We start from the raw sequence: 17,643 nt of genomic DNA on the forward strand, positions 1-17,643 counted from the left end.
TATTTTCATTAAAAACTTGGGCGTTCTCCCACCGATGGCGCCACTAGTACTAAAACCAATATAATAAAAAATATTTATAAAAATGATAAATTGACATAATCATACATACGCTGACCATTTTATTATTTCCTACACTTATTATTTAATTTTATTTTAAGTTAATTATAAGAAAAAAGAGATAACAACTGTCACATACACATACATACAAATGTACACACACACACACAACACACATCATGGAATAATTAGTTCGGCCTGTTGGCCGCGAGATGGCGATTGTTTTGTAATTGATAGAAATTATTCCTTTTAACAGCTGTTTAATAAGTAATACACGAACTAAACAACCTATTAGTATTAGCACAATGTTAAATTAGTCTTAAAAAAATGTATGATGTATGTCATCCTAGCGTAAGTATGATTATATTGAAGTATCATTAAACTGCATAAAATATAAGAATATTAGCATAATTGATATTTATCGCGTGCTTCAATATGTTTAGTATTATTATATTGGAAAACTGGGATGTACTGATCCTATAAGGATAAGTACAACGTTTTATGTTTACATTGAGCTATGTGAAGGTAACGAATATTATTAAAGCGAGGTTGAAATAGTACTTTTAACTGGATAATTCTTTAACTCGATGTCTATTGTTAGCAAGGAGATACTGGGAAGTTAATTACAAATACAGTGAAAGTCTGGATTTATTGTATTTGGAAGTTAAGAGAAAGAAAAATTCAGAAATAGAGATTTACATACCTTGGCCAACGTTATACAGCATATCCCTCAATAGAATAGAAGAAATACAACAAGGTTTAACTACTGAAAGGTAAGGAGATGAATCATTTGTGAAATATGAAGTATACATTGTGTTTTATACTGTATAAATAAATACACTCACTTTGCACCAGGGTCACATTTGTTTTCAAGTCTGAAGATGGTACCAGTATTATTTATAAAGTGACTAAGGGTCTCGTGAAACCTATGGCTCCAGAAGCAACTAAGTTAATGAAGGAGAAAGAAGAAAAGAAATCTCAATTGGAAAAAGAAATCAGAAAAAATACTTCACACTTGTATGAACTAGCAAAGTCTTTAAGTACAGAGAGCAACAATGAAGATACCAAACCTGGTATGAGCAATAGTAATTGTACAAAAAATGCTGAGAACAGTGATAAAGAAATAAAACCTGGTGCAAGCAATAGTAGGGATGCAGAGAATTCTGAGACCAGCAATAAAGATACCGAACTTGTGAAATAATCAACTGTAATAATTATCAAACAATCAAATAAAATTATTTTCATTTAAAGGAGTCATTTTTGTTATTGTGAAATTCCATAAATAAATAAAAATCAAATATACTTTCATTTCATATTGCTTTCAGATATTTATTATTCAAAGTAGGTATTACTTATATGTTTGAAATATTGTATACTCGAAAAGTACTGCTAAAAATTACTTAACTATTCAGAGTGATATGTATTAAGCTGCCACTGCAAATGTATATGTTAAATAAATTACTTCTTAAGGACATTCTGTAGGCATCCTTTATGTAGGGATATTAACTACGTACGTGATTTAGTAAACGCTACGAGGCACATGCTGTTTCATTACTATCAGATAAAGATAAATATAGCGAACATTTTACCTAGGGTTAGAACTTAGTAGCCTTACATTATGTTGTATATATAAAAATAAGTAACGAAAGTATATACTAACAAGGTTTCTACTTTGAGTGTTAAAAATAGATCTATCTACAAAAAAAAAATTGGCGACACTTGTATTGTATATACATTTTTCAATCATCAGTTTTCGAACGACACTTCATTTTTAAAGTTGCAGTATACATAATTTTCACGCTTGTAAAAGCCGCTTATGTACGCGATTGTTAATACAGTATTTTTTTTTCTCTCGTATCCGTATCGTATATGTATATGTACTGTATATTTATAAGTATACATACGTTTCAAATGTAACATAGTATATAATTAATACGTCGACAAGAAAATATGTTTTAGCGTAGAACGATTCCTTTTTATGTAAACGTGTAGTTTGGCAGTTGGACACATAGAAGTAACGTAACTTATTATATAAAGACAAAAATAAACAGAAATTTACGAGAATTCCGATACAACATATTTTCTGTCAAGGTTGACGAACAAAAAGAGGACATTGTTTTAATTCAATATTTTCTTGTCCTTTACATAAACGAAGTGTAATTACAGTTTTTAATGTTCCTGTATCTTCTAACTAAGGTTATATTATAATTATTCGGCTAAACTTTAAAACCTACATATGAGAATTATATAAAAACAGGCACATTACAAATAATGTGTTACATGAGCACCTCTGTATAAGTAGGTATCCGTTTCAATGTACATGGTCTCGGTAAAAAATAGTTACCAAATGATAATTTATTGGTGCATTAAGGCAACTAGAATTCGAGATGTACTCGAAACTATCACACGTGACACAATCAGCTTTCTGGTTCACAATTTTAAATACTTTTTTTTTTCTTGAGAAGATAAACGACGATCTCAATTTTAAACTATTGAATTCATAGTGCAAGAAAACACCAAATGAAACCCATCCATTTTATTATCACAGCATTGCAATTTGTAAATATCGTAATCCACTGTCGATTTTCCGTAAATTGTTCAGACCGATACCTTTCGCAGAAATGTAATTAGAATTTACGTAAATAAAAGCAATTTATATACTTTGTTAGGTTCCATTGAAAAGATTCTTTTATACAAAACATACTATCCATTCATGGTTTCAAATGTCTTAGAAAATTACATTAGAAATGAATTTGATGACTCGACGACGTTATTAACGAAGAAATCACCGATGTAGTTATGCATTGCAACTCTTAGTAGTAACTAGTGTATTATACGTTCTATGATTTACTGTTTTAGATAAATTTACAGAATGTAGAAGACAAGAATCCTAACAAGGCATTAAAACGATGTTAGTACAAAACTTTTTCGACACCTAAGATGTAATGCATATATTTATGATGATTGTACAAGGTGTTCGTAATCGTCTAGAAAACCGTCGTACAAAAGTGAAATATAAGGAAACTGTAATGTGATGTCTATAATTAAACGTGAATATGAGTACTAATAGTGTGCTACTACGAACTTGTGTTACCCTTGTGATATAGTACTGTATAATATATCGAGCTGAACTATTGTACTTATGGATCTTATGCATTATTACTTTTTCACGTTTGGTTACATATTTACAAAGTATAGCACTAGAACACCACGAGTATTCTATCACATACCGGAAACGTAAAAATATGTAACTAAATGATACAGTAGAATTAATAGGGATTATTTCATAGGAATCAAACCTGGAGAAATTTGTACGACAAAAAGGAAGTCGATATATTCGGATGTTCCTTAAATATCTGATGTCGAGTTAATTGTAAATAACTGTTCTCGTCTTCTGATCGCGTTAATGTTAATGTATGCGTGACTAACGTAACGATAGTGCCCAGTGTTAGCTGTAGTTACATCGATTAACATTGTTGTACATAGTGCCATTTCTTCGTTCAATTCCCTATCACATGAGCATGAGCAAATACAACTACGTTTTGATTTATTTTCTGCACTTTATGAATTATCGTATGTTTATACAGCGATTATCCTTGACGTTATACGAGGATATAAATCTGAAGTAGTTGAAAACGTGATTATTATACATAAGAATGGTACGTGTATGATGAAAATTGTAAAATAATACTTTGATTTAAACAGAAGTAATTTCATACGTTTGGTCGGTATTTAGAATCATAATTACAAGTATCGATGAACTTCTTACGAAGCGTAGAAATCTTTACAAATTTAGATCCCAAACAGCAATGGGTTCGTATCAAAATATACTACGTGCTACAAAAGTATGTGTACTATTTATGTTTCCATCCTTGTCTCGTCAGTTGATTGAACGTGAATATCACTTTAAAATATTTCGAATGACTACAAATGTTTCTTACATCGTATATTGAAAATGATTGCGATAAATGTAAATCTGAATGTATAGCTACGAGTTAAAAGCCTGAATTCATAAATTAATTAAAAACCTGAGATTCAACGGTAGAACATAATTATCTTTTTTTTTTTAATTCTCTATATCCGATTATATCATGATACTAAAAATAAAACATCTGTACAATACATAACATTACGAAAAGTGGAACATATTCTGTCAATTAAACAAACACATATATAATCACCGATGTTACTGATTGCGATTCAATTGCCCCTAAAATGATGTCTGAAAAAGTAAATAGAATACTAAATGATTTGCGTATCAAATTTAACGAACAAAAAAAAAAAAAAAAGAACGATCAACATCATCATTTATGGCTAGCACCAGTCAGCCATGTATGTAAAATCTTTAAATAGACCTTGTTCTAAGTCGTTAAGTGGTCTAGGATCTTTAGGCGGAGTTAGGTGAGGTTTCTCTGATGTAAATTCTTCGTCGAAATTACTGACATCTTCCACAGAACGCTAAAATAAAAATACGATGTACGGGTAGAAACGTATGCTTATAAAAATAGTATTAATTAATAGGGAAACGAAATAAAATACAAAGACTTACGATTACTGGAACGAACGGTGGTTTCACGCGTCTCAAGAGCAAATCATCCCAAGCTATATGTCTGAAGAATGCTTGCTTTTTAACATCCTCGGCATCCCTTTCACTGCTGCCCAATCTTCTATCGGGATTTTTCCTTAGCAACTAAGAGTAAATATAAATCATAAGCATTATTTGAATGACGCTTACCGCGATATTACATTGAAAAGGTAACGAAGATTTTTACCCTCCGCATTATTGCCACTGCTTCCAAAGAAAGAAATCGCGGGTAGCGAACTTCATCGTTTACAATGGAATCGAATACTTCTTCCTCGTCGTCACCGGGGAATGGTGACTAAACAAAATAAATATCAATTAATGTAAAGGTGTCACGTACATCTATGGTGTACATTTATCGAACTATAGCGAACCTACCTCGCCAACGAGCATTTCAAATATTAATACTCCGAGACCCCACCAATCCACGGCACGCGTATACGAGGTTTCGGTGAGAACCTCGGGTGCCAAGAATTCCGGTGTCCCGCAAAAAGTTCCTGTCCTATCTCCATATCCCATTCCTTCTTTACACAAGCCGAAATCTGCTATCTTTACGTAACCCTCCGTATCCAATAATAAATTGTCTAATTTCAAATCTCTGAAACGTGAATAGAATCGTTAACATCATCTCGTTTTTAATAGGATTCCTCGCTGCTTACCTGTAGATAATTCGACTCTCATGCAAGTATTGCAATCCCAAGACGACGCAGGCCGAGTAAAATACAGCTCGTGGTTCTCCGAAAACATCTGCGTGTATGTGCATCATAAGATCACCGCCAGCTGCGTACTCCATTACGAAGCACACGTGCGCCTACGAGGAACAATGCTTATATTTCAGATGCCTCGAAGAATGCGTGAACTTCAAACGAGGTTTGCAACGATTTGTACCTCGGTTTGGAAACAAGCAAAGAGGTTCACGAGGAAAGGATGACGAGTAGCGTTGGCCACTTCGAATATTCGTTTCTCCGAGAGCAACGACTCCACTTCGTCTCTCGCTATTATGTCCCCCTTCTTCAGCGCCTTGATCGCGAAATATTCTCCTGTGTTTCTGTACTGCGACAGAATTACTTTACCGAAATGACCACGGCCAAGAACAGAGAGTAACCTAAAATTATCTATAGTCATTCCAGTAAGTTGCGAATGCCTTCTGGACTCGTAGGCGCTGTCCCTGTATTGAGAAGGCTTAGTCGGAATTTCGTACACGACCTAAAATCGTGAAAACAGTTTTCTTAAAATCACGCATTTATCCAAATGTACATATATACATAAACATTCCTTATTTAGGGATTAATTGATAGTATTAAGTGTTGTTATTTAATCCACATCGGATATATGTTAGCCGTAGTTACGAAAGATGAAGTAAACCTTAAGTTTTAATACAATGTGTACGTTATTGGCGTACGTGTCGGGTAAAGTTTACACCTGCGCTTAGAATTTGCACAGTATGTACAAATATTCTTAGTAATCGTTGACGGTGTACCTACAGGTGTTTTGCGATGTTAGAAGCAAGATATATATGTGTGACGTTACACAATATACATACAGTATTAAAAGCATTTGTACAAAATAGATACACACGAGCATGCGAGAGTTTGGGTAATGTGCACCATTATACACATATATATAAAAAAAAAAGACCTATTAAAGTGGTAAAATTAGCGACAGTTTGTTATCTCGATAGAACGAGTTACGGTAGATTTAAATAATTTCTAATATGTGAGTAATACAAGGAGTAAGATACATAAAAGAAATTAGAGCTGCGTGTAAAGGAGGTATCTACCTCGTCTTCAGGAAACTCGACGACGGGTTGGGGCGAGGGTGTGCGTGGAGAGGGTGGTGCGATCAGCACGGGACGAGGCTCTGTAACGAGAGGCCTCAAATTTGCACCCTGAGACCCCCCCTTTTCTTCGTTGTGCAGGAAATCAAACTCCCTTAATGCACTCTGTAACTACATTACTATCTGCTTAACTCCAGAAACTATCTTAAGTTGCAGTACTTTGAACTGCTCTTCACCGAGTTCGATATTTAATATCAATACTTCAAGAATAAATCGTTAAAACTATCGAAGGGAGTTTGTTATATTCGAAAGAACGTTGCACATTTTACGGAGACAGCTATGCATGAAAGAAGCCAAAAAGAATTAAAAATCGTGACAACCGAACTTAAAAAAATGTAAATAAAAGTTTGTACGCGTTTAAGCATCTAGCAGTTTGCCGTACATTATAAATAGCATTCTAAAGTTTCCAAAGTACCTAGACAAAAATAGTATACTCGTAGTACTTTCGAAGCGGTAAGTGTGAATCACTAATATACGTCGCGCAGGTGAAAGTATATAATACGTACTATCATGCCTTGCCAAATACGTATCGCTATATACAAACGTTAGAAATTATATGGAATCAAGTGGATATAATATGTACTCAATGCATGTATTCTACATGGATTCGACCCATAACCAGTGTACCAAACCCTGAACCTTTCGAGTAACACAAAATACTAGGAAACTTTTTAACACTTTCGCGACAAAATGTATAACTGAAAAATCGTTAAAAGATAAAAAAAAAAACACAACGTACTTGTTTACAGCTATTATACAATAATTTAAACGGTGACTATAATTTCTTTTAAAGTAAGAAATATCGACAATTTGATACAACTTACTTCTTGATCTAATTTCGGAGGTGGTGGCGGTGCTGGCAATGAGAGCTTCTTGGTGACTGTAGGTGGTGGGGGTGGAGGATGTTCCGGGGGACGTGGCAGTGTAGGACTACTACTCGAGGCCGATAATCCCAGAGGTCGTGCCCCTCCCAAACCCCCTTTATCTGGATCAGGCAATTCCCCGGGTGTCTCGGGCTTATCCTCCATCGAGCTATCGAAAACTAGCTGCAAAGGTTGCGGTCCTGAAACACGGAAACTAGCATCACGTTCGTATACTAATTTATTAGCGACACGACAGAGAATATATAGCTACCTGATGGCGGACTTTCCGAATTTCTCGTATTGTGTAACGAAGGGGCTGATCGTTTCAGAAGTCGACCCCATGTAGCAACGTTAATGTTCATTTGATTGGCTCTCGGGAAATTTTTCACTTGTTGCTTGAAAATCTTGCGTTGCCGTTGCAATTTAGGCTTTCTCGAAATCATGGGATTCAAGAATTTGATCTCGGCGAAAAGGAGGCCCTGCGGCTCCAACTGGAGCGCCATTCCATGTCTCACGTCGTCGATGAACTCCTCTAAACGTAGAAACTTGACGGCGCAAAGAGATCTCCAATCCTTCCAGTAAATGCCTATTTCGAGTTCCCTTGATTTATCTAGTTCGATGGAAAACCTAGGGGAACGATACATTAGTGCGAATTGACATACTTAAAATATCTCTAAGTCTGAGCGTACGCGTGTTACGATAAGACGCATGCAATCAAAATGTACCTTTGATCCCAAGCCTGCTGGGAACACGGTCGCCAACTTGTTTGCGCTACTGTTTGGTTGTCCAATTTAATAACCGCCATAATATCATCTGCAACAAATCCAAAGATTAGTACATCGTCGAAGATTACGGACGGTGTTTACGTTTCCCCGAAATTTTGTTTATCTCGATTCATGATGCCCTCCTCTTGAACGGACACTTACTACTCGTTTCATCCTTAACGCTGTACGATTTGCTCGAACTACGTCCCGTGACTCCCTTAACGAAACTACGTAAATCTGGACTCGCTGGGTGCTCTCTTCTTGTACGCCCAGGTATTTCTTCCGCCAAGTCTTGGCATCCCATTAGCCTAACCTAGAGTCAGGATTACACGTGTTGTGAGACATATATTCAGATGACAAAGAAATCTATCCAGTTACATCTACATAGAGTTGGTCTCTTACCTCCAACTGTCCAGTAACAGCTGCACACCTGGATACCGAAGCAGGCACGGTAGCCCTACCTTCCAACGGACCACGAAATGGTTGCAGCGACGTGTAAGTCACGGGAACTGGGCTAGCCGATTGCACGCTAGCTAATTCTCTCTTTAATTGAGCAGCTGTGCCGCTGTCAGGAGGTAACTCCTGCCTTCTAAGTTCAAGGGATAATCTCAATAAGTCCAGTTTCCTACTCGATTCTGCAAGGCTTGCCTGAGCCTAAATTAATTAAGAATCGATTATAGAAAGATGCATCGGGCGAGTGTTTACAAAGGTAGACGCAGCTGACGTTCATAATGAAATGCCGCATATTTATATAGATGCAGAAAACAAATAAAACGCTATAAATATCACAATCAATATTTATTAACAGCATGAACAGCATAAATAATCGTGTGTATCCGCTAGTTTAAATAAATGCTTGACAGTCAGCAGAATGTTTCGGCGAATTTTGTTCCTGTCATAAATAAAAAAGAAAAGAAAACTACGATTATGGAATACATATGGCATCATGATCAATAAATATAATTCAAACACACGCGTCACGTATTATACAACACAACCTTACGCAACGATAATTCATTTTAACGCAATTCTCTCGCAAAGCAGGAATACTACGATATTTAAAGCGGTCCTTGGAAACCGTCTCACGATTTACAGTTTCTCGGTATAGGACGAACGATTTTCCTCTCGGTGTGCAACCGAAAGCCGGTTTGTCGCTCGAATTCGCTTATAGAGCTGGATCGTTCCCGCGAGTTCAGTTCTTCGAAGTGTCTTCGGCAATGCTCGCAGGAACACGACGGATTCTTGGCAGGTCCTACGTGGTGGCCTGGTTTGCGAAACGCGTTCACCACCGCACCGAATATCGAAGCCTTTATGATATGATCTGTTCTCTCACCCTGAGGGGTCATGAACGGCGAGGTAACGCGCGACGGAACTTTCGAAGGGCGAGGGGATGGGCTGTTGGAACCGAAAGGTCCGACTTGTTCGCGTAGAGCGTAATGAGGAATACGATCGCTCCTGGCCGTAGAGTCGGACCGATCCACCTGTGAATCCCTCCGCAGAGGTTCCGCTTCCTTCGCCTCTATTACATTTCTTTCTACAGACTCGACCGTGCTTCTGCTCGACCGTCGAACGCTCGAGGTTTTCTTAACCATCATCTGACTTTCCTCGCTGGACACGAAACTCCAACCGACCGTGCCGCTTTCGTCGGTGTCCTCGCCGCTGTCCGCCGACGACCAGCCCTCCTCGTGCTTCTCTAGACGGTCCCTAATTTTCCTATTCCGTAGCATGTATCTGCGTTCTATTTGCGGCGATCGCCAGCTCCTGTTCCCCCCCGTCTCCGACTTGGACCAGATCTCCTCCATTCTTCGTATCCTTTCGCGATCGCTGGTACTGGCGTACTCGAAGCTGTCGCACGGAGTCAGGCCCGTGCCGGTGTTCAGCAGCGACTCGATGTCGGAGAACGTGTCCTTCGAGGAAGTGGCTACCGCCGAGTCGTAGTCAAAGGGGACACCGGCGTTCGAGGAAGCCGCTGACCAGGGCACGGAATCGGGATCGCGAAGAGCGCTGTAAGAGCTGAAGGGCGATGGATAGAGGGAGCTGAGGACGTCGTCGCTGTCGTAACCCTTGGAGCTGGTCAACGAGGGCATCCTCAACGGGGGATGCTTGAAACTGTCGCATCGTCGTTCCGTCGCGCGCTTCAGGAAAGCTTTGTCGTCCAGAAATCCTCGTGGTAGCGCATCGACAGGTGCTTCCGTGTGGGTCACTCTTAGATCTGGATTCTCGAAGACGGTCAACGGGGTGTCGCATTCGTTCTCGGTGGACGAATCCGTGTTGTCCTCGTCGTCGTCCTCGGTGCCCGTGCAGTACACGTCGATGTGCACGGTGCGCGACTTCCGTTTCCCGCTGTCGTCCTTCGTCGAGGAGTCGGACTTGTCCGATTCGGCTGAAGGTCCGACGCTCGTGGTCTCGGATGCTGTTGGCGATTGACTCTCTTGCTGAAACGAAATCGGGGGAACTGTAGCGATCTGGGGGTAGTTGCGGAGGATGTCGAAGAGGTAATTATAGTAGAGGTAGTATAGAGGAAAATTATGACGAATATCTTATTAAGGGATAATATACAGGGTGTCCCAGTTTGTTAGTAAAAGTAAAGGTATTTCTGGCAAGCGACAGAATCAACTCACCTTCTTCTTCTTCTTCTGCTCGTCCAAATGATAGAGACCGGTAGCCGCTTTCCTCCTAACTTTGCTCTTGCTGAAGGCCACCGAGGATTCCTTGGACTCTATATCCGTGGTTTGGGATGAGGCGTCCTTGCTGATGGTGGTCTTGGTGGTAACCTTGTCCTTGCTACTGAATTGCGTGGCGAACAGGCTGGACGTCTCCTCTGCCCCTTCCTCGCTCGCTTCCGGCACGGTGCTGAACTGGTGACGCGAGAATACGTGCTGATGCGACGAGTGGTGACGCCAAGAGTGATCGCAGGCATGTTTGCCGGGTTCCGTGGTTGTTCTGCTGGCGGCGTCTTTCTTGGAGCCGTCCGTGGTGTCGACGGCGGACAGGAAGATGCTGCAGGTGCTCTTGCATCGTCGACTGTACTGCTGGGACGGACGGCGAGAGGGTAAGCTCGAGTAGGAGTGCGGCGAGAACCGTTCGCTGTTGTACCCGGACTCGTCGTTCCCCGACGATCCCGACCTAGGGAACGTGAACGATCCCGGAGGTGGTCCCGGAGGTGGTCTCGGAGGCGGCGTCGACGTGAACAGTATGTTCCCTCGCTGGAAACCGTACGAACCCGGCGGAGGGGACGGAACAGGCGTGGATGGGGTCGACGGAGACTGACTGGTGTTCCATCGATAGATCATGCGAACGCCTCCCGAATCCGTCACCGTGGACGACACGTCTACGGGCGTCTGTCCGGACTCGGAGGTGGTCGGAGAGCTATGGCGAATGGTGACCTCTGCGCGCACCAACCACGGTGGCTGCGCGTTGTTCGAGTCGTCCTGGCGTCCGTACATGTCGCGTCTTTTTCTTCAGCCTTCTCCACGCTGTTATCCACCGCAAAACATGATCGGCCCGAGCGTTTAGTCGATCGGGCAAACTTTTCACCTCCGTTGCGATGAGAATTCGACGACGTGCGACGTTCGTTCTCTGGCACATGGATTCAACGTCGGTTCCTTCGATAATCACTCCGGAACTCCTTGGCTATCCTTCTCTAAATTCGATTAGGTTATCGTTCTTTTAAGTTTGCTCTGTTTAAAAACGCAGCCAAGTCCTTGCCTCAAAAGTCTTCTATAATTTAATCGATTTACTCTCTAAGGCTTCTGCTTATCTTTCTGAATCTTTCTCTCGCTACCAGTTTCAGGCTTCCTTTTCCTCTACCCACTATTTTAAATCTCTCCTAGATTCGACAAATTCCTTCGCTGTTTTATTTCCTTCCTTTCCTCGTAGTAGCAAACGTTCGTCTTCTCGTTCGCGGCAACATCCTTTACGTTCAGTTTACACGACGCTCTTTTCCGTTTCTCTTCTCTTTCTCTGTTCTCTCGTTCGTTCTCCTACGATCTTCGACTAAATCAAATAGAACGTTCGGTAAAAGTTTTCGTGGCGCGGTTCACGAACTCGCCCGTTATACATGGTTGTTCACAGAAAGACGGTAATTCCGTGATACTGCGTCTTCGTGATCTATTTTCAGAGCCCCCGTTACCGTGTTCGAGCGGTTTCGCCTTGTATCGTGTCGATATTACGTATCGAGATTGTAAAAACGGTCCCCCGGTGCACGGATCCGAATTCCCGAGTATACCCGGACCGCTGACACGTTTCCTTTTTCGTATTTTTTCCACGCGACGTCGGTCGGTGAAGTCGACTCATAATATTTACATTTATTGCGGGCGCATCAGCGAATTTCGAGCGTCGGTGTCTCGTTGCTGCCGCCCGTGCCTCTACGCGAGGTGACAAACCATACGTCGGACCGGGGTATAATTAGCGCAAATATAAATTTGGAGCAATGCACGGTCGGGACCAAATATACCTGGAACCAGATGATACTTTGAACGAGGCAGCGTTTCCTTCTACCGGCAGACGCCCACGCGTCGACCGTCGAAAAATTAATAATACTATTCGGTCGACCAGTCTAAATAAATGCACGATTCTCCTGTCTTATCGGCAGCTCGAAAGGCCATCTCTTCTTGGAACGCGCAGCATCCTCTATTTTGGTCCGTCGGCTTCCGTTTCAGTAATTCAATGATCTTCACGGAAACGTTGGTTCGACGATCACGAGCGTATCCACAGGTGTTGCACTCTCGATGGCGAGAGGGACGTCGGTCTCCTCGGAGCGAAGAGGACGTCAACGACTCTGGGCGGAATCGAGAGTCGGTGTCTCGGAGATTCAGGTCATAGTTCCGGTCGAGCGAATTATCCTTGAGCGTGGACGTCACCAGGGATGTCCTCCGGTCGGGCACACGCGTTTCCCGAGCTGTCCGTTCGCGGTTGATTGGCACGCATGTCGTTGGTTTATCGCGTTGCTTACGACTGGGTTGTGCCAGCTCCCCTCGAGAGGTGGTAACTAAGCGCGACCCGAAAAGGCGTCATAGAAGACGAACGGGTGGCGGGGATTAGACGGTGCTATTTCGAGAACGGTGCGTGGACGCCAGCGTCGCCTCGGCTCGACGTCGACGACGCTCGCGCGTACGAACCGATATCGTTCTGCCCACCCGGTGCGTGAATCTGATCGTGAGATACCACGTTCCGCTTATGGGGTGACACCACTCTACATACATCTTAAACATACCTTTGTAACGTACATTACACATACTCGTAAAATGAGCGTGACAACAAAATGACCCGCTTTCTTAACCGAATCCGATATTAAAAATCGGTACGTGACACTCTGAGTTAATTCTATACCACGAGCATAGAATTCATCGATATACACGCGGGGACATTTAAACGTCCCACGTCCAAGGTTTCTCGCGCGAACGAAGAATGGTCTTCGCGATCGAAGCGAATGACGCGTTACAGTTATCGACTTCGAATGAGATTTTCTAGATATAAAACGGTAGCAATGAATTTCACCGCGTGAAAGACGCGCTCGAGTATGTCGCACAATAGTGACACGGTCACAATACGTGTCCGTTGGTAATGCGGCATGAATGACACCGTTTCGACGCGTATCATCATCGCGAGTATAGAAGCTTTCCATTATCGAACGTCAGCTGTTAAATCGGACTTTATCGAGCAGGAAATGAAACATACCTCCGTTAAGGCCTTCTTATCAGCGACTTTGGCACTTTGTAGAAGACGTATCACGTTCTTAGCCCCTTCTACGACGGCAGCTTCGATTCGCAGGCGATGTCTCAGCTCCTCCACCCTTTCCTCCAGCGCGAGCTCCAGACTAGGCTCGTACCTGTCTGCAATCAGAATCGGTGACGTTATCGACCGCGCTCCGATCGAGATCCCTTTTCGAAAAGGTCGGAGACTACGTTTACAAAAGGTTTTTGCGTCGCGTCTTTCCTCGATATTCGTCGGGTCCATTTTATTCGACAACGCTGTATCGACAGAACCGATTGAAACGTACATAAATGCTTCGATTAAATTCGCAGACAGAGGTAGCTCGCTCACTATTGTCGAGCCCTGTCCGATATCAATTACAAAGCGAGCAGTCTCGTTGCTTTCGGAACAGGCCACGTTCTATCCATTCGATGGCTTACGCGATGACGAGAATGTCGCTTCATATCGGCCGGAGAGGGTTTCTTTCGCAGGGCAAAAGAATCGAAAGCACGTAGAGATATACGGGGTGAATTACGAACCTCGATCGTAGATGACACACTAAAATACGACTGGGATCGTTTCACATCTACATCGAAATTGCGAGATTGTTTTTACGTCACGCGAGACCGCCGGTGTCCTCGTCGCTTGCGCAGCGATTGCAGGCGAGAGGAAAACGATAACGGTAGATTTTTACAGTCGAAGAGATGCGTTCGTACAATATGGAGCGTCCACGTATTTCCACGTTCCGAATGATACGTATCGGGTCTGTGCATAAGCTTATCCCGTTTTATTTTTAACCCGTTCACTGTCAGACCGATACCCGTGACAATTGGAAGCTACGTAATCCTTATTGTAACAACTATCTACGACTAGAGTTGCAATTAAAATACGATAGCTATTTTCCTGCGTAATATCAGACACATTTTCTCGACTTAACCAACTCGAAAAAGTTCATCCTAAACCTAAGATTACTCGTACTTGTTCGCGTCTTTGCGTTTTAGCCGCAATTATCTCGTAAATTCGAGCAAACAGAGTCCGATATTTATTCGCGACATTACTTCCCAATGACGCCCGATGCGTTTCTGCCGAACATAAAGTGCAAGCAGAAGGTAATTACGCGGAGGCGAGACGTTCCTTTATCGCGCCGGTAACATTAACGCGGGAATTATTAACGTGCACAGAACTATACGACCGCGGGGGAAAAAATTGTCCATCCTCGGGGAAGCTACTATATTTCCAAATGTCCTCCCGTAACTTCCATCGAATCGCTACAGTACCTCGCGAACGGGCTGTGGTCTATATTTCAGCGGCTACCGCAGCGTAATGCACCAGAACGCGCCGTGGCATGAATCACGGCAACGTATCAGAGGTAAATAGCGACGGGGGGACATTAATTGCCGATAATTATGTTCTCCGAGTGACTAATTCCTGATCCATGCTGCGCTGAGCTGCAGTAACCGCTCGGCTATAGGTACAGGTGAGGGATAACGTTGGTAATTTTCATTTTCTTCAACGATACTAAACGGAACAAGTACTGCTGCCAATTAAAACCGAATCAAGACTCGAAATAAAACCGATCGGAGAACTCTGTACACAGACACATTTGCTCTCTTTTCGCTTGGTTCGAGCGCAATCTCGAATCTTCCCAATTTTTCTACCTTTATTGCTAGTTGTCTCGCCATTCGGTGGCGGTGCGTCGCCTCGTGCGTGTTGCTGTTGACGCGCTTGCCGCACTTTCACTATCCGCATGCGTAGGTACTCGATTTTCGCCCGAGAATCGTCCAACATTTGTTGCGCCTCCTGCAGCAGCTTCTTGTCCCTTCCGCTCGTCAAGCTCTGTATCATGTTCTCGGCACCCTGCTTCACCTGCGGCGCGAACAGAAAAAGAAATTGTCAGCGGAGGGAAAAATATCCAGAGATGGGAAAATTTCTTGGCTTTGGGGAAATTGGAAACGAAACGTTGCTCTTTCCTTTCTAGCTACACTCTACAGGTTGTCCCGAAAACGTTGGTTCCTTGAATGGGGTGGTCCGGGGGGGGGGGGGGTGATTTGAAACAACTTTTTCCTTTGCGAAAATGTCGTCCGAGGCTTCGTTATGGAGATATTAAAAGAAAACTCTAGCGCGTACCCTATTCTACTCGCGCTCTGATTGGTCGGGATTTTCCGTTAATATCTCCTTAACGAAGCCTCGGACATTTTCACTAAAGAAAAAGTTGTTTCAAATCACCCCCCGAACCACCCCATTCAAGGAACTAACACTTTTAGGACACCCTGTATATCTTTATTCTGCTTGAAACTGTACCGTTGTACCGCCGTTATACCTCCAGGAGGAACCAGAAGTCGGACAGTTAGTGATAAGCGTAGGTTATTTAAATCGCTGGATATTTAATCGAGCTCGAATTCGATACTTTATTCGATTTCTAGAAACCGAACAATGTTCCGTCTTCGAGTATGGCAACGGATCGCGCAGGAAACGGGTATGGGTCACACCTCGTCGTCAAGTTTCACTTCTCGAATAAAATACTTCTAAAATATGTACAACTATCTCGAATGGCTAATCCTACGGGAATTCACCTTTTTCAAGGAAAATTTCGGCATTTTTGCTGCTCACCGGGCAATGCTTGGCACACGACTACGCGTTTCGGAAACATTGTAGGTATTCACCAGCTCGATAGCTAAAGCCGATTATGCACTGAAACGTATCGCACAATATGACGTAAAGATGCGATTTCGCCCCGATACGGATCGCGTTAACTATCGACAATTCGTCGACGTATACGAACTGGCGCGGCGCCAGGATCGATGGCGAACGGCTGTTCGATCTCTTCGTGGAAACGTTGGGAATCTTTTCTTTGATTAACCCTTTCGGTACGGAGGAGGTCGCCGCGGTTATACGATCATGGTACGGGGAGCTTTTCCACGAGAGTGGTTTGCACCGCGCGGCAGCGTAAGCCGCGAAAACGCATACAATTTTTTAACGCACACTATAGAAAGTAATCATACTCGTTTCGTGGATCCCGCCAATAGGCGACGGTAGCACCGAAAGGGTTAAACGATAATTCTCTTACCGATCAAAATGATTTACCGATGGAAGAAACGAACACAGATTCCCATAAGTTTCCAAGTTCGATACGTACGATAAGAGAAGGTTACTTCGAAGGGAAGGGGCTCGTTTAATTGAATTCGGTCGGATTGATGTCACGGGTGAACTCGCGAAGCAAGTTCAAAGCTCGCTACTTCGATTAGTTTAAATCATCGTGTGACGAAACGGAGAAGCTATCTTTAGTGGAAAGAAAAATACCGACGATTCACTGCTGACTCATCCAGGGACGAACAAGAACCGTTGCTGTCTCTCGGGTAATCGCTCGCGAATTGCGGACCGATTATTGCGGAGCTACCGCGTTCGTCATTCCGTGGGATATTACGGCGTACACGTACGGATGCAAACGAGTGAAACAACGAAACTACAATGGAGTTCGCACCTCCGCGTATGCGCCAACGTATTATCGTCTCACTCGGAACAGGCTAACCCAACCGTCGATGTAACATCTACAACTTTGATGCAAGAAAGCTTTGCTTGTTCAACGACAAATAGAGTTAAGCCATGTTTCCATTGCTAATCGAATCACAGAAAATTACTGAAGTCGAAAGACAGAGTTGAATCGACAATAAGTTCGTTCGCCGAGGTATAATTAAAGGGAGGGCGCCGCGACCAAAACTAGATACCAATAGTTATCGAGACAAAATTTTGAAACTTCGTACCTTTATGTAGTTTTTAACGCTGAACTCAAACATGCGAACTCAACATTTCAAAATTTTGAAACTTTGTACCTTTATGTAGTTTTTA

The 17,643-nt window shown here is 42.5% G+C and overlaps 3 protein-coding genes across 6 annotated transcripts in view; 1 reads left to right on the forward strand and 2 right to left on the reverse strand.

The window, feature by feature from the left end:
- The first annotated feature begins 250 nt into the window (after positions 1–250).
- LOC128872288 (uncharacterized) lies at positions 251–1,307 on the forward strand. Its single transcript, XM_054114805.1, has 4 exons — positions 251–408; positions 501–582; positions 659–830; positions 913–1,307. The coding sequence occupies exons 1-4, from the start codon at positions 385–387 to the stop codon at positions 1,256–1,258; spliced, it is 624 nt and encodes a 207-aa protein (XP_053970780.1). The 5' UTR covers positions 251–384; the 3' UTR covers positions 1,259–1,307.
- Positions 1,308–1,753: 446 nt separating this feature from the next.
- Positions 1,754–17,643, reverse strand: part of LOC128872276 (serine/threonine-protein kinase N) — a 35,932-nt gene continuing 20,042 nt past the window's right edge. For 2 of the 4 annotated variants that reach the window (XM_054114785.1, XM_054114784.1), the window contains exons 5-18: positions 15,456–15,663; positions 13,783–13,937; positions 8,506–8,757; positions 8,266–8,416; positions 8,065–8,152; positions 7,611–7,966; positions 7,301–7,539; positions 6,420–6,587; positions 5,528–5,845; positions 5,299–5,450; positions 5,018–5,237; positions 4,830–4,937; positions 4,607–4,747; positions 1,754–4,515 (exon numbers count right to left, since the gene is read on the reverse strand). In XM_054114785.1, the coding sequence (XP_053970760.1) occupies positions 4,372–4,515; positions 4,607–4,747; positions 4,830–4,937; positions 5,018–5,237; positions 5,299–5,450; positions 5,528–5,845; positions 6,420–6,587; positions 7,301–7,539; positions 7,611–7,966; positions 8,065–8,152; positions 8,266–8,416; positions 8,506–8,757; positions 13,783–13,937; positions 15,456–15,663 (2,700 nt within the window). In that variant the 3' untranslated portion in view covers positions 1,754–4,371. Of the gene's footprint in view, positions 4,516–4,606; positions 4,748–4,829; positions 4,938–5,017; positions 5,238–5,298; positions 5,451–5,527; positions 5,846–6,419; positions 6,588–7,300; positions 7,540–7,610; positions 7,967–8,064; positions 8,153–8,265; positions 8,417–8,505; positions 8,758–13,782; positions 13,938–15,455; positions 15,664–16,370; positions 16,438–17,643 lie in introns of those variants that run through there. The other 2 variants (XM_054114787.1, XM_054114786.1) reach the window with 2 other exon arrangements.
- LOC128872278 (dentin sialophosphoprotein) lies at positions 8,887–13,295 on the reverse strand. Its single transcript, XM_054114788.1, has 2 exons — positions 10,725–13,295; positions 8,887–10,538 (listed from the first exon to the last, which is right to left on the reverse strand). The coding sequence occupies exons 1-2, from the start codon at positions 11,547–11,549 to the stop codon at positions 9,186–9,188; spliced, it is 2,178 nt and encodes a 725-aa protein (XP_053970763.1). The 5' UTR covers positions 11,550–13,295; the 3' UTR covers positions 8,887–9,185.

The sequence above is a fragment of the Hylaeus volcanicus genome, chromosome 2 (assembly GCF_026283585.1).
Source record: "Hylaeus volcanicus isolate JK05 chromosome 2, UHH_iyHylVolc1.0_haploid, whole genome shotgun sequence".
NCBI lineage: Eukaryota > Metazoa > Arthropoda > Insecta > Hymenoptera > Colletidae > Hylaeus > Hylaeus volcanicus.

Coding starts and splice junctions, on each gene's coding strand:
- LOC128872288 (XM_054114805.1), top strand. CDS start 385: ATGTATGATGTATGTCATCCTAGC. Junction 409..500: donor ATGATGTATGTCATCCTAGC/GTAAGTATGATT, acceptor CAATATGTTTAG/TATTATTATATTGGAAAACT. Junction 583..658: donor TTACATTGAGCTATGTGAAG/GTAACGAATATT, acceptor GTCTATTGTTAG/CAAGGAGATACTGGGAAGTT.
- LOC128872278 (XM_054114788.1), bottom strand. CDS start 11,549: ATGTACGGACGCCAGGACGACTCGAACAACGCGCAGCCACCGTGGTTG. Junction 10,539..10,724: donor AGCAGAAGAAGAAGAAGAAG/GTGAGTTGATTC, acceptor ATTTCGTTTCAG/CAAGAGAGTCAATCGCCAAC.